Source organism: Chiloscyllium plagiosum, unplaced genomic scaffold (genome assembly GCF_037043375.1).
Source record: "Chiloscyllium plagiosum isolate Xiang-an unplaced genomic scaffold, Cpla_swu_hap1 HiC_scaffold_49, whole genome shotgun sequence".
NCBI classification, from domain to species: Eukaryota; Metazoa; Chordata; class Chondrichthyes; order Orectolobiformes; family Hemiscylliidae; genus Chiloscyllium; species Chiloscyllium plagiosum.
Window position 1 is genome coordinate 3,290,485 of NW_028270187.1, and position 25,141 is coordinate 3,315,625.

Below are 25,141 nucleotides of genomic sequence, written 5' to 3' on the forward strand. Positions count from 1 at the left end.
AATCTAAAAAGTGAGATCAGAGTTCTACATGAATGTATGCCGTTTTTGAGCAAAGTGCAATGTAACTCTGCAAGTATAAATTCACCACACAAAATATATGTGTGCATGTGGGTCTTTGTCTGTGTGTGTGTGTGTGTGTGTGTGTGTCTTTCTGGGGTGGGGGTTCTGAGTGTGAGAAAGTGTGTGTGTGTAGTGAGTGCAGAGTGTCTTAAGTCTGTGAGGGGGTGCATGTGTGAGTGTGGGTGTGTGTGTGTCTATAAGGGTGTGTGTGGGTGCCTGTGTGTGCGTCTGTGTGTAAGAATATCTCTGTGTGTGTGTGTGTAGTGCAATAGTGATCACCTGTAATGTGACATGAACCCAAAGTCCCGGTTGAGGCCCTCCCTATGGGTACCGAACTTAGCTATCAGCCTCTGCTCGGCCACTTTCCTCTGCTGCCTTTCCCAAAGTCCACCTTGGAGGACGGTCACCCGAAGGTCCGAGGCTGAATGTCCTGGACCACTGAAGTGTTCCCCAACTGGGAGGGAACCCTCCTGTCTGTTGATTGTTGTGCGGTGCCCATTCATCCGTTGTCGTAGCCTTTGCTCGGTTTCCCCAATGTACCATGCCTCCGGGCATTCTTGCCTGCAATGTATAAGATAGACAATGTTGGCTGAGTCACATGAGTACTTGCCATGTACAAGGTGGGAGGTGTTCCCATGCATAATAGTGGTATCTATGTCCACAATCTGACACGTCTTGCAGCGTCCACCGTGACAGGGTTGTATGGAGTTGTCCTGAGAGCCGGGCAGTTTGCTACGAACAATGATCTGTTTTAGGTTTGGTGGTTGTTTAAAGGCAAGTAGTGGAGGTGTGGGGAAGGTCTTGGTGAGGTGCTCATCCTCATTGATAATGTGTTGCAGGTCACGAAGAACATGGTGTAATTTTTCAGCCCCTGGGAAATACTGAACAACAAAGGGTACCCTGTCAGTTGCAGCACGTGTCTGTCTCCTGAGGAGGTCATTACGGTTCCTTGCTGTGGCATGTCGGAACTGGCGGTCGATGAGTTGAACATGGTACCCCGTTCTTGTGAGGGCATCCTTGAGTACTTCCAGGTGTCCGTCAGGTTCCTCCTCATCTGAGCAGATCCGGTGTATGCATAGGGCTTGTCTATAGGGAATGGCTGTTTTAATATGTTTTGGGTGGAAGCTGGAGAAGTGTAGCATTGTGAGGTTGTATGTGGGTTTGCGGTAGAGTGTGGTGCTGAGGTATCCGTCTTTGATGGAGACGCACGTGTCCAAGAATGAGACAGACAGTCGAGAGTAGTCCATGGTGAGTTTGATGGTGGGATGAAACTTGTTGATGTCACTGTGTAGTTGTATTAGTGACTCCTCGCCATGGGTCCAGAGGAAGAAAATGTCATCAATGCACCTGGTGTACAATGTCGGTTGGAGATCCTGCATTGAGAAGAAATCTTGTTTGAACCTGTGCATAAAAATGTTGGCATATTGGGGTGCAAATTTGGTCCCCATGGCTGTTCCATGTGTCTGGATGAAGAATTGGTTGTCAAAGGTTATGATCGAGCATAAAGCGGATGAGTTGTAGGATGGTGTTTGGAGACTGGCAGTTGTTGGTGTTGAGTACTGAGGCTGTTGCCGCGATGCCATCCTAGTGGGGGATGCTGGTGTAGAGTGCGGAAACGTCCATTGTGACTAGGAATGTTCCCAGTTCGACTGGTCCGTGGGTGCTGAGTTTCTGTAAGAAATCCGTAGTGTCGCGACAGAAGCTGGAGATCCCCTGTACAATAGGTTTCAAGATGCCTTCCACACAGCCGGAGAGATTCTCACATAGGGTCCCATTGCCCGACACAATGGGACGTCCCGGTGTGTTGGCTTTGTGTACCTTTGGAAGGCAGTAGAAGTCGCCTACATGAGAAGTACGTAGGATGAGGGCGCACAGGGAACTCTGAAGGACTGGATCCAAAGTTCTGATCAGTGTGTTTAATTCTCGGGTGTGATCTTTGGTCGGATCAGCTGGTAGTTGCCTGTAGTGTTCTTGGTTGTTCAGTTGTCGGTACACTTCCTGTTCTATTCTGAATGACAATGGCTCCTCCTTTATCTGTTGGTTTGATGACAATGTTGTGATTGGTTTTGAGAGCCTGGATGGCATTGCGTTGGGAACGGGTGATGTTTTGCTCTATCTTGTGGGTACGGCTGATGAATCTGTCATTTATATATTTCCTGACAGTTTGAGCATACATGTCAAGCCCAGGGCAGCGGCCCTCCGGTGGGGTCCATGCTGACACCTTCTTTGGTCGCTCCTCTACAGATCCCTGTGATGACTGTTCTTGTTCATCAGTGGGCTTAGTGGGATCACTGCCGGCACCTTGAAAGAATTCCCGGAGTCTCATTGGTCTGATGAACTCCTCAGTGTCTGCTGCCAGAACCAACGGGTCCATTTTGGTGGTGGGGCAGAAGTTGAGACCCCTGCTCAGGAAATAAGGCAGGGCAAGTGACTGAAATGTCAGTGGGGGAGAACTTAGGGCCAAGTGACCGGGGATGGCTCAGTGGTTAGCGCTGCTGCCTCACAGCACCATATACCCGGTTCTGAATCCAGCCTCGGGTGACTGTGTGAAGTTTGCATGTTCTCCCTATTTCTGCATTGGTTTCCTCCAGGTGCTCCGGCTTCCTCCCACATTCAAAGATGTGTAGATTAGGTGAAGTGGCCATGCTAAATTGCCTGTCGTGTTCAGGGATGTGTACGTTCAGTGCATTAGTCAGGGAAATGTAGAATAATAGGGCAGGGGAATGGGTCTGTTTGGATACTCTTTGGAGGGTTGGTGTAGATCTCGAACTCTATTTGCATCATTGATAGTCGCCAGTGAGGTTCTGGAAGACTGGAGGTTGGCTAACGTGGTGCCACTATTTGAGAACGGTGGTAAGGAAAAGCCAAGGAAGTAAAGAGCGGTGAGCCTGACATCAGTGGTGGACAAGTAGTTGGAAGGAATCCTGAGGGACAGGATTTATATTTATTTGGAAAGGGAATGACTGATCCAGAGTAGTCAACATGGCTTTGTGCGTGGGAAGTCATGTCTTACTAAATTGATTGAGTTAAAAATCACACAACACCAGGTTATAGTCCAACAGGTTTATTTGGACCATGCTCACAGAATTTATAGCCAAAGGAATCCGGTGTCAGAGAGATGTGGTACAATACACAATTTTAGAATAAAACTTCCATCTTTCATAATGGAATATGCTGGTTTCTGGTTTTGATAATTAAATTCCAGAAATTCTTTTAAATTACATTCTCCAAGATAGCTCAGCTTTTTAAACAACAGCTGTGAAGTCTGTTTGTGTCCCAATGTTATGTCAGACTGACAAACGCTGTCTATAGTTTTGTAGCGTTTTACATAGCTTCATACAGTTTTTGAGCAAAATAAAATGTAGTTCTTCAAAAAACATATTCTCCTGGTTTTGTGTGATTTGTAACTTTGTGCACACCAGTCCAACACTGGCATCTCCAATTCATAACTTGGTTGAGTTTTTTTGGAAGAAGTAACAAAGAGGATTTATGAGAGAAGAGTGACGGACTTGATCTCTATGGACCGCAGTAAGGTGTTCGACAAGTTTCTTTGCGTTGGACTAGTTAGCAAAGATAGATCACACGGAATAGAGGGAGAAGTAGCCATTTGAACACAGAACTGGCTTGAAGGTAGATGGTAGAGAGTCATGGTGGAGGGTTGCTTTTCAGACTGGAGGCCTGTGACCAGTGGTGTGCTGGGTTCTCTGCTTTTCATTGTTTATATAAATGATTTGGATATGAACATAGGATATATGGTTAGTAACTTTGCAGATGATACCAAATTGGAAGTGTAGTGGACAGCGAAGAAGGTTATCTCAGAGTACAAGGGGATCTTGACCAGATGGGTGAATGGGCCGAGGAGTGGCAGATGGAGTTTAATTTAGATAAATAAAGGTGCTGCATTTTGGAAAGGTAAATCAGGGTAGGTCTTATACACTTAGTGGTAAGGTCCTGGGGAGTATTTCTGAACAATGAGACCTTGGAGTGCAGGTTCGTATTTCCTTGCAAGTCTTGCTGAAGGTAGATAGAATAGTGAAGAAGGAGTTTGGTATGCTTTAATTTTTGGTCAAAGCATTGACTGTAGGAGAAAGTGCAGCTGCTGGAGATCACATTCTAAAACTGGGACACTGGAAAATCACAGCAAGTCAGATCATTTGAGGAGCAGGAGAGTTGATGTGATGGGCATAAGCCCTTCATCAGGAATGTCATTCCTGATGAAGGGCTTATGCTTGAAATATTGACTCTCCTGCTCCTCTGTTGCTACCTAACCTGCTGCGCTTTTCTAGCGCCACACATTGAACATAGGAGTTCAGAGATCATGTTGAGGACATTGGTTTGGCCACTTTTGGAATATTGATTGCAATTCTGGTGTCCCCACTCAAGAAGGCTGTGTAGCTTGAGAGGTTTCAGAAAAGATTGACAAAGATGTTGCCATGGTTGAAGGGTTTGAGCTGTAGGGAGAGGCTGGAGCTGTTTTCAGTTGAGCGTCGGAAGAGCAGGGGTGACCTTAGAGGTTTTGTTTTTAAATCATGAGGGGCATGGAAACTGTAAATAAACATGGTCTTCTCCCTGGGATAGGGGAGTCCAGAACTAGAAGGCAGGGGTTTAAGCTGAGCAGAAAAAGATTTTAAAAGCATCTAAGGGAAAATTTTTTCACATAGATGATGGTGTATTTCTGGAATAAGTCACCAGAGGAAGTGGTGGAGGCTGGTATAATTACATTTAAAAGGCATGTAAATTGGTATATGACAGGAAGGGTTTAGAGGGATATGAGCCGAGTGCTAGCAAATTAATTAGATTAATTTAGGATATCTTGTCAATATGGACAAGTTGGACAGAAGAGTCTGTTTCCGTACTGCACTATCTCTATGAATATGACCTAGAAGCCAGTCAATGAGCTATTTCAGTTTTGTATATTTGTGTCTCTCAGATATCAAGCTTGCAAAGTAAAGCAGACATTGCTGAAATGTTACAATGTCTCAGGCCTTTTCTGTAAACAAGTTCTGGGATTTATCTTCTGTATCCCTTCCCTACCTCTGGGAGAAGAATTCACATTTTTTACAATACAGGAATGTATGAATGGAAAAGGTTTTTGTTATATTTGCACCTGTCCTTTCTCTCTCTTTCTCTAGGATCACGTGAAGATGTTAAACAACAGCTTTAAAGAGAAGACCTCCCGCCTTCTAAGCCACTAAGGGTTAGGAATGTGTTCACAGAATTTGGAATCAATCATGCTCTAGAGTGAGAGAGAAACCAGAAACCATTTCTCTGACATGAAGTGTCCATGTTAATTTGGTCCATTCTTTTCTTCAGTTGACGATGACAAATTAAGACAAATCATGCCTGCTACCAGAAAAACTTCTATTCTTCACCAACAAGGGCAGCAGAGTTCTGTGACTAGCACCTCCGAATGTTCTGGTAGACAGATGATCCATTACCTCCCTGCCTTCCAGCACGCACATCTTGGTCCCTTGTCCTTTCAAGGTGCATTAACGACGCATAAGTCACGTGACTGTCAACCTCCCTCTGCAAGGGAACAGACAATGTCTTAATCCAAGGCTCGTTGTATTTTTTTACCATTTCTGTAATTGCACTTCAACAAAGGAGCTGAAGGACAGAGCAAATAGGAGCAGGAGTATGCCACCTGGTCCCTCCAGCCTGCTGCAATGGTATTGCCCAACTCAGACTCCCATTTCCCACTTTCTTCTTTAGCCCCAAGGTACTCTATCCCAATCTTCTTTGAACATTATTTGATGGTCTCACCATGACCGCTTTCTGTGGTAGAGAATTCCACAGGCTCCCCACTTTCTGGGTGAAGACAGTTCTGCCCATCGCAGTCCTACACCGTTTCCTTTCGACTATGACCCATTTGTTTTTAACTCCTCCCCCTTAGCTCTGTTAGTGGGAAATTCCTTCCTACTTTTACCCTGTTAGAATTTATAGGTTTCCTCCACCCCAATTCTTCTAAACTCTAGTAAATATAATCCTAACTAATTCAGTCTCTCATCATCTGTCAGTCCTGCCATCTCAGGAATCAGTCTGAGGTAGTGAAGAAGACAGTTATTTAGTAAAAAGAAAATAGAGCGGGAACGAACCATTTAGCCCAAAGATTACAGGGCCTGGAGTCACATTCATACAGCACTGAAAAAGACCCTTCAGTCCAAACAGTCCACGCTGAACATAATCCAAAACTAAACTGGTTCCAACTGCCTGTCGTTGGTCATGACATTCCAAGTTTTTTTTTGTTAATGATCTTATCTAAACAGCTTTTAAACATTGTGATTGTGTCCGTATCCACCATTTATTCTGAAAGTTCATTCCATACACAAACCACTTTATAAGAAAAATTGCCAGTTATGCCTTTGTAAAATCTTTCGCTTCACCTTAAAATGTCCTGTTTGTGAAAGCCTTCACCCCAGGGAAAAGAAATTTGTCATTAACCCTATCGATACCCCACATTATTTTATAAACCTCTATAAAGTCACCTCCCAACTTCCTGTGCTCCAGTGAAAGAAGTTCCAGCTATCTAGCCTCTCCTTCCAACTCAAATCTTCCATTCCCAACAGCATCCAGGTAAATCTCTTCCAAGCCCTCTCCAACTTAATAATATCCTCTCTAATAACAAGGAGAACTGGACACAGTACTCCAGAACAGGCCTCACCACTGTCCTGTTCAACCTCAATAGGGCATCCCAACTCCTATAATCACAAGTCTGAGCAATAAAGTCAAGCGTGCAAAATGCCTTCTTAACCACCCTATCTGTGATGCAAACTTCAGAAAATTATGTACCCGAACCCTTAGGTTTTTCTGTTCCACAACACGCAGTCTTCCAAGACACTGAAGCTTTCCATGAAGCTACTTAAAGTTCAGGATCATGGACCTTACTGTCAATCTTTAAAAGTGGCAACTTGTCTGTCCAACTGCATCACAATGTGGATCTGAACACCTTAATGATGAGTTAGAGCAGCAATAGAGAAAGAAAAGGAAGCATATCCTGCACCAGATCCCACTACCTATACAGGGAATCTGCCAGTTCAATTGCATATAGAGCAACAGCAAAAATGTATTATCCTGAGTAGATGATATCCTTGCATTGAGGGACAGCTGATGACACTTTGGTGATGATTGGGCCTAGTTGCTACAAATGTCCTGATCTCAGTTGATAACAGAACACTTTGCGACATGGATTGGTCTGCAAAAAGTGTCAGTTGCATAAAGCTTGCAATAGCTGCAAAGATCAAATAGTCACTGTCCACTCTTGTTTATATTTCTCAAGCCATGATCTCAGAGCCCTTATGGCTACTCCTTGCTGTGTGTCCACTCTTGCATTGCAGCCATCCAGTAAGTTTACACATTATGATAGGTATTCTGTTGACAGGTCTTTTGTCTGCAGTGGAACGCAAAGCATTACAGAATATGACTTAGGAAAGCCAGACTGAGTACAGATTTCCTTCAGTCAAGGTCATGATTTTTAAAAAAATATACACTTGTAGGATGCAGGTGTGACTGGCAGGGCTAACATTGATCACCCATCCCTAATTGCCAATAGGGCAGTTAAGAGTCAGCCGCATTGTTGTGTGTCTGGAGTTATATGTACGCCAGACTGGGTAAAGATGACAGATTTTCTTCCCGAAAGGACATTAGTACCCAGACGGTGCTCTCTCCTGTCAATGGTCCTCATTAGACTTTAAATCCAAGACTTTTATTGAACTCAAATTCACCCCTTCGCCATGGCAGGATTTGCACCTAGGTCACTGGAACATCACCTAGGAATCCAGATTTATAGTCTAGCATCAATACCATTCAGCCAGGACCTCCATTTGCTAGATCAGACAGCTAGTTGAGTGTTCATAACATGGTTCATTTGCTCAGATCCACTTTTAATGATTAACTAATGTATGACACAGAACCATATCTATTAAACTGATGTCAATACTTATTATTTAAATGGTGAAAGACTGCAGAAAGCTGTGGACCTAAGGGTTTGGGAGTCCTGGTCCGAGAATCCCAAAACTGAAGCTAGCGGCCAAGTTAAGCAGGTCATGATAGCCTTTATTTCAAAGGGAATGGAATATAAAAGTCAGGAGATTTTGCTTAAACTATACAAGACACTCGATAGACCACATCTGTGATACAGTGATCAGTTTTGGGCCTCCGTATCTAAGGAGAGGTAGATTAGGCATTGGAGGCAGTCCCAAGAAGGTTCACTAAACTGATCCTGGGAATGGAGGGACTGTGTGTTTAGGAAGAGATTGCATAAGTCTAGCCTATCCTCATTTGGTGTTGAGAAGAAAGATGGGCGACCTTATTGAAGATTTTCAGATGACTTGACTTGAGGGGAGGTGCAGAGAGAGTTTGTTTCTCCATGTGTGTAAGAGTCTGGGACCAGAGGGATATCATTTCAGAATATGGCAGTCCGAGGGAGGGGGAAAGGGGGTTTGTCGCCCATTGAAGACAAGAGGCGAGGAGGAATTTCTTCTTTTCAAGGGGAGAGAGTCTGTGGACTTCTTTACTGCAGATGCTGGATGTCTTGGCTCGGTCGTGAAGTATGCAAAAGTGAGGACTGCAGATACTGGAAACCAGAGTTTAAGTCAGAGTGGTGCTGGAAAAGCACAGCAGGCCAGGCAGCATCTGAGGAGCAGGAATATCACCTTTTCAGGCAAAAGCCCTTCAATTCCTGCTGAAGGGGATTTGCCCGAAATGTCGATCTTCCTGCTCCTCAGTCGTGAAGTATATTCAAGGCTGAGATTTTTAATCTGGAAGAGGAATTGAGGGTTATGGGATGAAAGTGAAGTTGAGGATTATTAAATCAGCTGCATTCAGCAGAGCAGACTTTGCTGGTAGAATGGCCTATTACCGCTCCTAAGTGTGATCATTTTATTGGACTTGGATAGGGATAACGTGTCTAAGATGTAGATGCTAAGTTGCAGGATCCCATAAGCACTGAGACCCAGGATGCTAATCCACAGATCCCTGAAGGTGGCAGAACATGCTAATAGTTAAGAAGGCCTTCAGGACACTTGCCTTTATCAGTTGGAACATAGATTATAAGAGCGGGTAGGTGATATCTGAGCTGGACAGGACTTTGGTCGGGCTACAGCTAGATCACTATAGGAAGGATGTGATTGCAGTGGAGGGGGTGCAGAGCTGATTCACGACAATATTGCCTGGGTGTCACATTTCAGTGATGAGGAGAGCTTGGATAAGCTCGGATTGTTCTGTTTGGAGCAGAGAAGGTTGAGGGGTGATCTGATACAGGTGTAGTAGACTGTGACAGTCTCATAGCTGTAAGGCACATTTCCAATGGGTAAAGGAATCCGTAAGCAGGGGTCACAGATTCAAAGGTAAAAAATGGATTTGCGGAGAAAATTGTTCATCCAGTGGATGGTGGGCTACCTGGAACTCTCTGCCTCTGAAAGTGGGAGACGCAGAAACCCTCGTTATTCAAAGAAGTATTTAGATATACAACTGCATTGCTGTTGCCTCCGGGAATAAGGGTGAAAGCGCTGAAAAGTGAGAGTGTTGCTTTCAGATCTTTGCTGATAAGAACCCCTCCTTGTCCTGTAAAGGTCTATGAAATAACAAGAACTTACTGATTCTCTTCTTGCCATGATATGACCTGGAAGAAACAACCAGAAAACAATTTTAGTGCACAGTAGGGCTAGGGATTGCATTTTCCATCTCCCTTGGCATTGTGTGTCAGTTCAGAAGATAGGTGCACGAGCAGAGGGGGCTGGGCAGTATATGTGGGTGGCAAGACAGGTGGAGGGCATGGTTACTAAAACACACAGCATCCAAGAGCAGCAGGTGATGTTGAATTTGTACAAGGTGCTTGCTGGACATCAGCTAGAATATGGCATGCAGTTGTGTTTGCCACATTATAGAAAATATATGAATGCATCTCAGTGAGTGAGAGAGCGCCAAAGCAGTTTTGATTTGATTTATTGTCGTCAGATGCACAGAAACAGTGAAAAGGTTTGTTTTGCATGCTCTACAGGCAGATCATCGCATACAAAGTGCACCAGAACAGACTGCAGAATACAGTGTTAAAGCTGCAAAGAAGGTGCAGAGAGGGGGATAAACATTAATATTTGAGAAGTCCGTTCAAAAGTATGGTAACAGCGGGGAAGAAGATATTCTTTTTCTGTTGGTATGTATATTCAAACACTTCTATCTTCTTCAGAGGTAATAGAGCATAACCAGGTTGGGAGGGCTGTATGAATATGTTGTCCACTTTCCCGATGCAGCAAGAAGTATGAGTGGAGTCAGTCAATGGAAAACTGGCTTGTGTGATAGATTTCCAAGAACCAGGTTCCAGGGAGGAGAAACTCCAACGATGAGGATACTGAAAGAAGTCAGGGACTGTACTCCCTTAGAGTGGAGAAGCAGAGAATGAGGGAGGTTTTCAAAATAGTTAGCAGGGGCAGGACAGAATTAATAGGGAGAAGCTGTTCCTGAACAAAAACGAGAATGGTGGTGGGGGTGTGGTGGTGGTGGCGGCTTGTAGATTTAAACTGATATGGAAACAAAGCAAGTTGGCAAAGAAACGTAAGGAATAAATCTTTTCACCCAGTTAGGGTGTAGAATGCACTGCCTGGAAATGTGTTGGAGGTAGATTCAATGGAGAAGGGTATTTGGACAGAAATGGATTGCACAGGTATCTGGTAGGATTGGCATGAGGGGATACATTTCTGTCAAGCTGTGCAGAAAGAAGTTGGTTTCAGTCAGTGCCAACATACCCACACCATCTGAATTAAACATTTGATTCGAAGTATCCTTGACAAAGCCGTTGTGTTAGGTGGAGATTTTTTTTTAGATTTAGTTACCTACACTGTGTAAACAGGCCCTTCAGCCCAACAAGTTCACAATGACCCTCCGAAGAGCAACCCACCCAGACCCATTCCCCTACACCTAACACTACGGGTAATTTAGCATGGCCAATAACCTGCACATCTTTGGACTGTGGGAGGAAATCGCAGCACCCAGAGTAAACCTACACAGACACGGGAGAATGTGCAAACTCCACACAGACAGTTGCCCAAGGCAGGAATTGAACCTGGGTCCCTGGCGCTGTGAAGCCAACCACTGCTAATCACCATGTTGCCCAATGTCGGGCTATATTATCTCATTGAAAGAATACAGCACAGATTAAGGGAATTGTGAAGTTCAGTGAGGAATCCCATATCACATTGAACAGCAGAGCAGACAAGATGGGCTGAATGACCTATTTCAGCTTCTATGTGCAGCAAACCACCAACAGACTGGACCTACCATTTACTGCTCCCATCCCTAATTGTTCCCGAGGAAAGTTAGGCACCAACCATATCGCTGAGAGTCTGGAGTCACATGCAGGATCAGACTAGGTAAGGAAGGAGATTTCTCTCCCTGAAGGAGACCAGTGAACCAGATGAATTTTCGTTCTGAGATACGTTATCACTGCTTCACACTTTTTTTTAGATTAGATTACTTACAGTGTGGAAACAGGCCATTTGGCCCAAGTCCACACCGACCCACCAAAGCGCAACCCACCCAGACCCATTCCCCTACATTTACCCCTTCACCTAACACTAGGGCAATTTAACATAGCCAATTCACCTAACCTGCACATTTTTAGACTGTGGGAGGAAACCGGAGCATCTGGAGGAAACCCATGCAGACACGGGGAGAATGTGCAAACTCCACAGAGAGTCGCCTGAGGCGGTAATTGAACCCGGTTCTCTGGCGCTGAGAGGCAGCAGTGCTAACCACTGTGCCAACGTGCCTGTTAGTAAGACAAAGTTAAAAATCTCACAGTACCAGGTTATAGTTCAACAGGTTTATTTGGAAATACATGTTTCCCAAGCACTGCTCCTTTGTCAGGTAGCTAGAGGGGAGCTAGCTACCTGATGAAAGAACAGTGCTCCGAAAGACATTACTTTCAAATAAACTGATTGGATTATACTCTGATGTTATGAGATTTTTAACTTTGTCCACTTCAGTCCAACACTAGCATCATGTTAGTAAGATGATCGCTTACTTTGCAGGTGATGCAAAAATAGTTGGCAATGCAAGTTGTGCGTGTGCCACGAAGATAGGGTTAAGTGAATGGGCAAGAAACCTTGAATATAACATGTAGAAATGTAAGGTGATGCAGGAAGAACAGAGGAGTTGAAGATTATTTAAATAGAGAAAGACTGCAGAAAGCTATGAGTCTGAGGGATTTTACAGTCCTCATCCATGAATCTCAAAAAAAACTAGTGTTTGAATTCTGCAGGTGAGACCAGATCATTAGATATAGGAACAGAATTAGTCCCATTGGGTCTCCTCTGCCATTTTGCCATGGATAATATCATTCTCAATCCAATCCTCCTGCTTTGTCCTGATAACCATTGATCCCCTTATTAATCAAAATCTGTCTTAAAGACACTTAATGACTGGGTCTCCACAGCCTTCCGTGACAGTGAGTTTCACAGATTGACCACCTTTTGGCTGAAGAAAGTAGTCCTCATCTCAGTTCTATAGGGTTGTCCCTTCACTTGAGATTGTGCCCTTGGGTCCTTGTTTCTGGAGGATGCCTGAGGACGCTTGCTTCTCTTGATATGTTAATGATATGGATCATGCAGTGCAGGAGTCCAATTCCAAGTTTGCAATTGACATAAAACATGGGAAGAGCATTAACTGTGAAGAGAATGATGTGGAACTCTAAAAAGACATTGACAAGTTGATGGGAGTGGGTAAATTGGTGACAGGTCCAGTTCGATGTAGAGGCAAGTGTGAAGTAATGAAATTTGGTGAGTAGTACATTGAAAGACAGTATAAAACAGGGTACAACTCTGAAGGGGGGTGTATGAGCTGGGGGGGTATATATGTGCACTGATCACTGAAGGCGATAGGTCAGAGGGACAGCAGTTAATAAAGCTCAGTATCCTCAACTTTATTAATTGAGGTGCAGTTTCTCACACCCTCATTTAGGAAAGGTTACCCTAACTCCATGCCCCTAATGCTAAGAAATGGAGTCCGAGGACCACCCACCATCATTACATCAGCGTCTGATTAGGCCCAATTGATCAGGGTGATCAAGTACTGATCGATCAATTTGTCAGCATCAAAGACCCTCCCAAAGGTATAAGAAACATTCAGGTATTATAATCACCGCAACACAACTCTCAGGAGTGGTAGCTCAAGATGAACAACCATGAAAAGAAGATGATCCTTGGACCACCAGAAGGAGACCAAATTGCCACGTGGATGAAGACCAATATCTAGCACAGTGGTATTTGTACATTCAAATTTAAGTTTAAGAGTTCAGATAGTTAATTAGAATTAGAGGGTTAATTATTAGTTTATAATGTATTGATATTATAATATTTAGCTGTGTTGAAATAGATTTAAAAAGTCATTTCTTATTAATGTTTTGAGTCGACCTGCAGTTCTTTGCTGAATATAAGAGTCAAAATACACTGTGTGGCAGACACAAGAAATTGGTGACTTTGGTGGGACTCAATAAGAAGTGACTTTGTTGTTGTAAAATTGAACCCCATGGAACCTAATACTCCCTCAAATTTTGCCTGTGTCCAAATTAAGAAGACAAGTCCCACCTGATGGTCGGGAATCCAAGTAAACTGAAGGAATAGAAAGGTCTACATTGGACTGTTCTTTAAAAGGATAAATCCAGTAGGTATGTGTGTGTGCGCGCGCGCGCGAGAGAGAGAGAGAGATCCATCGTGGGACAGGTAAGGTAAAACAGCGGAAGTTGGTACAGACCCAATGTGATTAAGATTGGAACACAGCGAAAGCTTAGTTTAATTTTGAATGGCAAAGAAATGTACCTGAGAAAACGACTGTCTGATTTGGAAAAAAAGTTAAGACTTGTATATCAGTAAGGAAAGGTGGCCGATATGGGCATGATTTTGCAGTAATGATGAAATGGGACCAGGATCCCTAAGACAACAATATTGAGACAATTGGAGGAAAATTCTCGGAAAGTGGTCTTTCAAGCTTGAAAACCCTACAACAATGATATGCTGTATCAGACAATTGCTAGGAAGTGAGCAGGAATTGAAAAAAGTTTAGAAGTGTGGCAGTGGCAAAGCACAGCCAGTCAGGCAGCATCCGAGGAGCAGGAGCATCAGAAATGAAGAGTTTATGTTCAAAAGGTCAACTCTCCTGCTCAGATGCTGCTGAGTGGCTGTGTTTTTCCAGCGTAACACTTTTAGACTCTGATCTCCAGCATCTGCAAACCTCACTCTCGCCTTGGAATCGAAAAGGTTTCGTAAAGAATCAGAGAATGCAAGGAAAGAAATAGAGTTGCAAAGGAAAGTGGCGACTCAGGACTAAAGAAATCATGGGGCAATTCCAAACCCAATGTGAGAAGGCATACAGGACACCCAGTGAGTTGTTTCAGCTGAAGAAGCCACTGAGAATGAAGTCAGTCAGTTAAAAAGTAAATGTGCAGATCTACAAGCAGCAATAGATGTTAAAGGCGAAGAACAGGAGGTAGACTGAGATGAGTTCAGGCAAGATGTGCAGCAGTATGCCATGTGAACAGAGGATTATGGTTCTCCGCTAACCTTCCCAGAAGACCCAACCTGTTTAGCCTCTACTGCAGTGAACTCGATTACCATGGAAAGACCGGTCAGGGATGCCGATGCCCCAGCGTTAACATACACGAACACACTTAGTCACACAATTGGTGGAATTTGCTAAAACGATTTCAGAATTTGAGCCATCTGCAGATCCATATGTATTGCTTGTAGTCAGACAACAAAAGGATTTGCATTGATTAGATGAGAGAGAGGAGGGAAAAAATTATCAAAATGTCTTTGAGCCAGTCAGCAGAGTCTGCAATCCCAGTCTCTCTGGATGTAGTGGAAGGAACCCAAGCCACCACGGAAGTGGCAATTCTCACATCAATTGGGTACAATAAAGGAGACCCTGTAGATGGGCTAAACTAGTGCAGTCAAATGAAGAGAGAACAGCTGACAGCCTACTAATCGGTTATGTGTGTACTTCTCGTGAGTCTATAAACAGGGGTCTGTTATTGGAAGCTGATTCAATGAAGTGGGCTGGGCTGTAATTTCACGTGCCACTGAAGACAGCCGGAAGACATGTGTGAACTTCAATCCTGCAGAGCCAACCCACAATGAGATGTGTGTTCTGAGGAGACTGTCTCTGATGTGGGAGAAAGAAGTGCATAAACCAGACAAGAATAAAACGGGGAAAGAGAGGAAAATGCTTCCTTTCAGAGTCTCAATCCAGTATTGAGGAATGAAGGAAGAGGAGGTAATTATTATCAAAGGATCCCAGCAACGGGGAGAGATAGAACGTGTGGCAGCCAGCGTGGTGCTACTACTGTGGGCAAACAGGACACTACGCTCGAGAATATTTAGCTGATGTGTGGGAGGCACAATGTTATAATAACTTTAGTTTATTTGTCCTTACAAAAGGTAACACCGGTTGATCAACCTTACTAGCACTGAAAACTCCAACTAACAGTAATACACTTAACTAATTCCTAACAAACCTAACTTGAACTCTGTCCCTTACTGTCACTACTTTATTTTCTACTTACAGGATGTGGTTGCGACTGGCTGTGCCCTGCATTAATCACCCTAGTTTCCAGTTTCCCCCTTGAGAAGATAACAGTGAGCTGCCTTCTTGAACCATTGCAGTCAATGTGCTTCAGGTAGGCCCCCATGACCTTTGGGAGGTAATTTCCAGATGTCGACCCAACAATGCTGAAGGAACAGCTGATATATTTCCAAGTCAGGATGGTGAGTGAATCGGAGGGGAAATTGTAGGGGGTGGCATTCCCACGTATTTCCTGCCCTTGCCCTTCCAGATGGAAGCGATCATGGGTTTGAAAGTTTTTTTATGAGGAACTTTGGTGAATTTTGCAAATGGTACACACTGCTGAGATTGAGCATCGATGGTGGAGGGAGTGGATGTTTGTGGATGTGGTGCCAATCAAGCGGGAGCTATTTTGTCCTGGATGGTGTTGAGCTTCTCTAGTGTTCTTGGAGCTGCACCAGGCAAGTGGGGAATATTCCATCACATTTCTGACTTGTGCCTTGTCGATGGTAGACAGGATTTTGGGGGTGTGGCTGAGGGTGGAGGGGGTATTTCTGGAGATGCGTTACTCGCTGCAGTATTCCTAGCCTCTGGCCTGCTCTTGTAGCTACAGTATTGATATGGCAAGTCCAGTTCAGTTTCTGGTCAATGGGAATTCTGGTTCTGGGGAGACTAATAGTAATATCAAATTGTCAAGGAGCTGATGGTTAGATTCTCTCTCAATTGTTACCCCCAGAATGTTGATGGTGAGGGGATTCAGCGATGGTAACACTATTGAACATCAAGAGGCGATACTTGGAATCTTTCTTATTAGAGATATGTGTGGTGCAAATGTTACTTGTCACTTGTCAGCACAAGCCTAGGTATTATCAAGACCTTGCTACATTTTGACGCAGACTGCTTCAGTATCTGAGGCATGGGGAATGGAACTGAAGAGTAGAGTCATAGAAATGAACAGCATGGAAACAGACCCTTCAGTCCAACTCAACTATGCCGACCAGATGCCCTAAATGAATCTGATCCTATTTGGCAGCATTTGGATCATATCCCTGCAAACCTTTCCTGTTCATGTACCGATCCAGGTGCTTTCTAAATGTTGTAAATTAACCTGTCCCTACAACTCCCCTCTGACAGATCATTCCGTACACACACCATCCTCTGTGTGAAAAAGACATGCCACTTAGGTCCCTTTTAAATCTGTCTTGTCTCACCTAAAATCTATTCCCTCCAGTTTTGGACTTGCCTACCGTGGGAGGAAATACCTTGGTCATTCACCCTAATTCACCCTATCCATGCCCCTCAAGTTTTTATAAACTTCCACATTTTACTCACCTTTAATCTTAATCGATCCAGGGAAAATAGCCCCAGCCTATTCAGCATTTCCCTATTCCTCAAACCCTCCAACCCTGGCAACATCCTTGTAAATCTTTTCCAAAACCTTTCAAACTTAAACAGTATCTCTCCTAATAGCAAGGACACCAGAATTTCATCCAGTATTCCAAAAAAAGGACATAACTAATATGCTGTACAGTGAGAACATTACATCCCAATTCTTATACTCAGTGCACTAACCAATGAAGGTCAGTGTACCAAATGCCTTCTGGTTCGCTATCCTGTCCACCTGCAACTCGCTTTCAAGGAACTATGAACCTGCACCCCTCGGTCTCATTGTTGCGCAATATTCCCCTGAATGCTACCACGAAGTGTATAAATCCTACCCTGATTTGCCTTACCAAAATTCAACACCTCACTTTATCTAATATTTATCCAATGTGAAATACATTGAACACTTCTGGGTCCCCATATCTGAGAATATATAGTCTGGGCAGCGAGACAGTGCAGAGAAAATTCACACAGCTGATCCCGGATATGGAGGGACTGTCTGACGAGGAAGAGGTTGGGTAGGAGTAGGTCGGGTCTGTCCTGGTTGGAGTTCAGAAGAATGAGAGGTGACCTTATTGAAGATTCTTAGAGGGACCTGAAAAGGGAGGAGAGAGAGATTGTTTCCTCTTGTGTAGGAGAGTTTAGGACCAGAGGGGCATTGTCTCAGAATAAAGGAGGTTACCCATTGGAGATGGAAATGGGAAGGAATTTATTTTCTCTGAGGGACTAATCGGTGGAATTCTTTACCGCACAGGGGTGTTGAGCCTGGCTCACTGATTATATTCAAGCCGAGATAAAGAGATTTTTAATGAGGAAGGGGAATTCATGGTGGATGTTTTGTGGCAGTAAGAGCGTTTGAGTGGGATGGAGGGGAGGGGGGGGGGTGTAATGACACAAATGTAGAGTTGAGGGTGATTAGATCAGAAGTGTTCCCATTTAACATCAGAGCAAATTCTCTAGGCTGAATACCACAGTCCCACACCAACATCTTTTGGTCTTCGCATTCTGAAAACAGTTAAGTTACATGAACAGTGCAGATATAAAACCATTGCACAGAGTTGAGCCAAATTTCACAGTAAAAGGTCTCTCAAAGGCAAATGATCTCCAGTTAGAAACTCATCTCGGGATCAGAGCAGAGGAGAAAGTTGGTGATCTACCAATTACAGAACACTCCTCCTGAAATTAACCCTCATCCCCAGCAGCTAAATCTGGAGTAAAAGTGGGACTATTCCAACAGCAATAAAAGATGATGTGAAGATGTCGGTCAACCTGAGAGACCTATTATGACAAATTGTCATTGACTGGTATACATTCAGTATGGCAACCGGAGAGCCAATACATCCCACATCTTCCATTGCCAATGTCAATTTGCTCCACCTAGAGTTGGAACTCTTGTAAAGTGTCCTGATCAGTTTCAAGACCAGAAACGAAATACACCATTTCCATTTAGCCAGATCAGCATTCGTGAACCATGGTTTCCATCCCGTGTTAGCTTCCCCTCGCACCTCCCACTGCACTGCGGCCACTTGGTTCACTCACTCTGGACAGTGATTTCCACCTGGAGGGACATGAACGTTGAAAGGTTCTGGAAAACCATGCAGCGGTACCATCCTGAATCTATTAAGGTCACTCGGTGGATGTGATAGATGTTGTGAGACACAGAATCAGAGCTCGCGAGGATTTTGTTTCTGTAGAAGGAAGTTTGTCCTCTCCCACACACGTGATCCTGGGTGCAGTGACAATTCAATGTGATGGATTCACCGACTCTCTGCAGTCTGGGATCCGCCTGCAATATCACCGGACTTTCTGAAATTGACAGAGTAGCTAAAATGTTTTGTGATGTAAACCATAGGATTTTGATTAATCATTTTCAATGTCTGTTGCTTGGGTATCTGCTTCACAATTGGAGTGAGTGTGATGATGTCAGCTGGGTGGAACACAGAGTATGAATTCCCCCTGATTGGACCAGGTTAACAGCCCCAATCAGAGAGTCCTGGCCAAAAGGTGTAAACGGGAGTGTCAGGGGTTCTGCTCAATTTTGGAGTCAGCTCTGAGCTAGCTGAGTTAGTGACATGTACCATACACATGTAATTAAAGTGGGACTTGGCTGAATACCGGCCTCTGTGGAGTTACTTCAGATTTTCATCTCTGCATCTGATGTTAACTATGAGCAGGTATTTCTGACACCATTCCATCTAAAACCAGTTGGGAAGTCTGGATATAGACTGCATAGCTTTATATATTTAGATTACGTTTTGTTGGAAGGATTTATATTGCAGTTGTGAGAGACCACTTGGGATGAAAATTCATACCATGACAAAATTTTTCATTTGGTTGGAGAGTGAGATTCTGAGACTAGGTTGCTGAATGTTAATAAGATAAACTATGATAGTATGAGGCGTGGGTAGGCCATGATAGATCGTGAAATGTTAGTGAAAAGAATGAGAGTGGGCAGGCAGTGGCGAACATTCAAAGAGCGCATGGGTCAACTACCAAACTTATTTACTCCAATCTGATTTAAGTGAAACGAGAACAGTAGCCAAATTATGGCTTACAGGGGAAGTTTCAGATAGCATTGGATGAAAAAAAGGCTTTCAAATTAGCAAGAAAAGAAACAATAGCCTTAAGGATGAGGAACAGTTCAGAAGTCACCAAAGGAGGACCAAAAGATTGTGTTAGAATAGGAAACTAGAGTATTAGTATAGGCTTGCTGGGAACATAAGAACTGACTGTAAAATTTCTGCAAATATGTAAAAAGAAACTTATTGCTGTAAACTAATCTAAGTCCCTTGCAGTCAGATCCAAGGGAATTTACAATGAGGAACAAAGAAACAGCTGATGAACTGAATTTATACTTCACTTCTGTCTTCATACAGTAAAAGATGAAAAATGTGCCGGAAATGATGGGGACGCAAAAGTTGTTGAGCGGGAGGAAATAAAGGAATATTGCTAGGGACATTGATGGGATTGAAGGGAGATCGATCCTCAGGGTCTGACAATCTACATCCCAGAGTGGCCATAGAATTTATGGTTGCGTTGGTGACAGTGTTCAAGGATCCAACAGACTGTGGGACAGTTCATGTAGATTGGATGTTTGCTGATGAAACCTTACTATTTAAAAAAGGGAAGTAGAGTCATAGAGTAATACAGCATGGAAATAGGTCCTCTGGCCCATTGAAACCCTCTCAATTAAAAACATACACCTAGAATAACTCACCTCAGCTCGTAGTCTATTAAAGTGTGAGTGTGTGACAGGGAACTCCTAACTTCTACAATTAAGGAAAAATAACAACTTATTTTCCTAACTCTAATAGTGAACACTAAACAACAACTATTTACAAACTACTTATTATTTGACTCCAATGCAATAAAGATGTTTTGTTCCATTAACACTTATGAAACATTTTATTAGCTAAATCTCAAGACCACATGGTCTCTGCTGTCTTCAGTTTTCCTGTTGCTGATTTCGCTGGGTCATCTTTTTTTTCACTGCGAATAAACGTTACATGAAAAGGTACCTTTTGATAGGGGAAAAAATACTAATTTCTTTAATAGCACGTTGTTGGAAAGGCAGTTAATTTTCTGGTATTTTATCCCACTATGGCAGTTGCTCTCTGACTAATTTTCAAAATGTCTTCATTCTTATATCACCCAACATTGGATTGTCTCATTTGGTCAATGTTGGAAAAACAATAAGTTCAAACTCAATTTGCTTTTAGTATCCCATGGCATTTTAGGGCAGCACGGTGGCACAGTGGTTAGCACTGCTGCCTCACAGCGCCAGAGACCCAGGTTCAACTCCCGCCTCAGGCAACTGTCTGTGTGGAGTTTGCACATTCTCCCCGTGTCTGCGTGGGTTTCCTCCCACAGTCCAAAAGGTGAATTGGCCATGCTAAATTGCCCGTAGTGTTAGGTGAAGGGCTAAATGTAGGGGAATGGGTCTGGGTGGGTTGCTCTTCAGAGGGTCGGTGTGGACTTGTTGGGCTGAAGGGCCTGTTTCCACACTGTAAGTAATCTAATCTGATTAGTTAACCTAGAATTGTTCTCAAAACAACAAACAAAACTCTGGTATCCATTTCACAGCTAAATGTTATACATTTTCAATTTTCCAGTATACTCTGGGAGGGCCATCTAGTCAGATACAGGGGCTTGTAATCTCTCAGTTCAGAACAACATTCTCTGTCTTAAAGATACAATACATTTCTTCAAACTTCATAACACAGGAGGGTGTTGAAACTGTACTGGAAATGCTGGGGAACACAGAGGTTGGTGAGAGAGAGCTGGGGAAATTGATGGGTAAAAATGGAGATCGATCCTCAGGGCCTGACAATCTACACTACAGAATGGTTAAGGAAATAGTTTTAGAATTGATATATTGGTGACCATATTCCAGGATTCTACAGATGCTGGGATAGTGCCTGCATATTAGACGGTTGATGATGCAACCCTACTATTTAAAAAGGGAAGTAGGGTCATCGAGTAATACAGCAGGGAAAGAGGCCCTTCGGCCCAAACTGCTCCATGCCAACTATGGTTCCCACTAAGCTAGTTACAATTGCCCTCATTTGGTCTACATCCCTCTAAACCCTTCCCATCCATGTACCTATCCAAATGTCATTTCAAAATGTTACTATTGTACCTGCCTCAAACATTTTCTCTTCCAGTCCATTCCATCTTCACACCATAGTCTGAGCGGAAAATGTTGTCCCTCAGGTCCTCCTTAAATCTTTCCCCTCTCACTTTAAATCTGTGCCCTCTAGTTAGCCTTTTTCCCAGGGATGGGGAAATGATATCTGCATTCATCCTCTCCATGCCCCTGATTATCTTATACACCTCAATAAGGTCACCACTCATTCTCCCATGTTCCAAGGAATAAAGTCCTATCCTGGCCAATCTCTCCCTTCAACTCAGACCTACTCGTCCGGGCAACATCCTTATAAATCTTCTTTGCACTTTTTCCAGTTTAATTATGTTTTCTTATAACAGGGTTATCAAACCTATACACAATACAACAATTGTGGCCTCACCGATGACTTATACAACTGTAACGTAAAGTGCCAACTCCTACGTTCAATGCCTCGACTGATGAAGGCCAGCATGCTAAATGCCTTCATAACCACCTCGCCACCTATTGCGCTGCCTTCAACAAACGATGTAGTTATACTCCTAGACTCCTCTCTTCCACCAACATCTCTGGACCTTTAAACTTCCTAGCTTGGTTTGACTTTATAAAGTGTGACACCTCACACTTACCTGTATTGAATTGCATTTGCAAATCCTCAGCCGACTTCCCCACCTGATCAAGATCCCTCTGTATTTGTTGATCACCTCTTCCTTGCTATCATCAATACTTTCCAATTGTGTATCATCCACCAACTTACTAATCATGCCTTGTACATTCACATCCAGATCATTTATTTGAATAACAAATAATAAAGGTCCTAGCGCCGACTCCTGAGACTTTCCACTAGTCACAGATTTCCAGTCTGAGAGAAAAAAACCTTCAACCATCGCTCTGCTTCCTAGAATTGAGCCAATATTGAATGCAATTAGTTAGGTTTCCATGGATCCCATGCGTCCTAACCTTTGTTACTAATCTGCCATGCAGGGCCTTGTCAAAATCCATGTAGACAACATCCATTGGGCATTATAGACCAGTCAGCTTGCCATCGGAATTGAGAATATCAGGGACATTTTGAGGATTCAACATTGGCCAATTTCATGTCAACATAGGGACAGTTTAACCTGAGTGATGGATAAAACCATAAGCATTATAGCCAGAAATTGATATCAGAGCCACACCGTGCTGTGATCAGCTAAAAATAACCGCTCAAATTATTAATCCCCTAATAATGCCAATCACTCAGTGTCATCTTTTCAGCTGCTGAAATGCATTTCTCTTGAGATTTCATGGGAATTAAATCAATCAAATCATGTGATGCACGTCTGAAATAATATTCACATCAAATTCAGGGAATAACATTAGTTTAGATGGCGGATTGGCTAGCCAACAGACAACAGAGTCAGGATAAATGGACCTTTTCTTTCTGTTTTAGTGGGATATAATGAGTGGGAGCCCACAAGGTTAAGCCTTTGTCTCCAACTATTTATAATCTGCATTCATGATTTGGGTGCAGTGATAAAAAGGTACTCTAAGCAAATGTGCAGCTGACACTAAAATAATTGGGAAACCATAAGCTACAAGGTAGAAATAAGGTACTTACAAATGGAACCAAATAGGTTAGGTGATGGCGATAATATTTGACGTTTGATGCAGGTAGGTGTGAGGTTGACCACTGTGGTTAAAGGAATAGAAAAGCAACTTATTATTCAAGTAGGCGAGAAACTTCAGAGTGAGACAGTGCAGAGGGATCCGGGTGTCCTTGTGCATGAACCTAAGAAAGTTGGCACGCAAGGACAGCAGGTAATAAGGAAGGCAATTGGCAATTGCTGAAAGAATGGTGTAAATGAGTAGGGAAATGTTGCTGCAACTACACAGTGCATTAGGGTTTCCTCATCTGGAGTGCTGCATGGTGGTTTGGTCCACTTACTTGAGGAAGGATATAATTGCATTGGAGGCAGTTCAGCAGAGATTCACTCAATCGATTACAGGAGTTTGTCTTATGTGGAGAGATTAAACGGTTTTGGCATATACTCTCTGTAGTTTAGAAAAATGAGAGGAGATCCAATTGTGGGATATAAGATGTGAAAGGGTGAGGTGGGGTTGACAAAAAAGATGGAGAGAGGATGTTTCCTCCTGTGGGATAATCTCAAATGACAGGTCATTAGTTCAGGATAAGGGGCTGAGCAGACTGAAAACAGAGATAAGGAGGAATGGCTTTTCTGAAAGTGAGTGGGGCAAGGGAGGTGTGAATCTGTAGAAATTCTCCCATCCTCCCTCCCCAGAGTTTGTGCGGGGAACGCCAGAACACTGAATAACTTTGAGGAGGAGACAACAGGATTTTTGACTTTGCCAATCCACAGCACACTTCCCCATCTGATCAAGATTCCTCTATAATGTTTGGTAAACTTTCATGCTGTCAACCATATTTATATCCTAATTTTGTGTCATCCACCAACTTATTAAGCATGCCTTGTACATTCACATCCAGATCACTTATGTAAATGACAAATAATAAAGGTCCCAGCACCGAATCCTGTGGTGCACCACACATCACAGGCCTCCAGTCTGAGAATCAACCTTCAAACATCACTCCCTGCTTCCTCGAAGTGAGCCAATTTTGATTCCAATAAGGCTTTGTGACTAGCCTGCCATGAAGGAACTTGTCATAGGCCTCACTAAAGTCCATATAGACAGCATCCATTTGGAATTATAGACCAGTCAGTCTGACATCGGAATTGGGAGTATCTGGGGCACGTTAAGTGTTCATCATTGGCCATCGTTTCAAGTCAATATGAAGGGTTAAAGGGAGCGGGGGTGGGGAAGTGGATATGGGGTTGAGATATGATCAACCACAGTCGTACGGAATGGCGGAAGCAGGTTTTGGAGGGACTGATTGGTCTCGTTCTGCTTCTAACCCTTATATTCTAAAGTGAAACGTACTTCGCACATCCATATGTTTGTAAGCTGAAGTGTATACAGGGCCATCAGGATGATTAACAAACTGCATTTGGCATTGATACCGTCCTGTATCCTCAGACGTAACCCGTTCCTTTTCAAAAGAAACAGTTTTATTTCTTGTCCGGATCTCAGCCACAACAGAGCCTTCCCAATAAAGCGTGTAACTGAATTCATCTTGCACACGGAATGCAAATTGACAATGCAACTTCAGTGTCTGTTCATACCACAGAGGTTCTGGCTCAGATTCAATAATTGAATCAGGAGCTGTCAAGAAAGAAATGACTTGAGTTAATAACGGGGCATAAGAACTAACCATACCAAACAGCTACACTTTGCCAGCAAAATCTCCACTTCTACACAACCCCTGTCTCCACCTCATCATCCAACGTGACTTTCCCTCATGCTTCAGCAAGCAGTTGTGTAATCAACCCTTTCACTGTTGATTATAAAACAAATTTCGAAAAGGGACACCGAGTCTTGTTATCGCAGTGTCTTTTCCCCATTTCAGTCCACCATCCAAAATACAGAAAAGATCATCTATAATTCTCAGGAGCAGTGCATCTCATT

At 43.4% G+C, this 25,141-nt stretch overlaps 2 protein-coding genes across 19 annotated transcripts in view; one reads left to right on the forward strand and one right to left on the reverse strand.

The window, feature by feature from the left end:
• LOC148135381 (uncharacterized) overlaps positions 1-25,141 on the forward strand; it is a 293,567-nt gene that overhangs the window by 73,064 nt on the left and 195,362 nt on the right. The gene's annotated exons all lie outside the window — the stretch shown is intronic.
• Positions 3,109-25,141, reverse strand: part of LOC148135383 (high affinity immunoglobulin epsilon receptor subunit alpha-like) — a 131,694-nt gene continuing 109,661 nt past the window's right edge. For 4 of the 18 annotated variants that reach the window (XM_087984673.1, XM_087984675.1, XM_087984672.1 and 1 more), the window contains exons 4-5: positions 23,217-23,288; positions 3,109-5,586 (exon numbers count right to left, since the gene is read on the reverse strand). In XM_087984673.1, coding sequence (XP_087840799.1) covers positions 5,458-5,586; positions 23,217-23,288 — 201 coding nt within the window. In that variant the 3' untranslated portion in view covers positions 3,109-5,457. Of the gene's footprint in view, positions 5,587-9,653; positions 9,680-18,451; positions 18,799-19,624; positions 20,511-23,216; positions 23,289-23,308; positions 24,839-25,141 lie in introns of those variants that run through there. The other 14 variants (XR_015755096.1, XR_015755095.1, XR_015755094.1 and 11 more) reach the window with 11 other exon arrangements.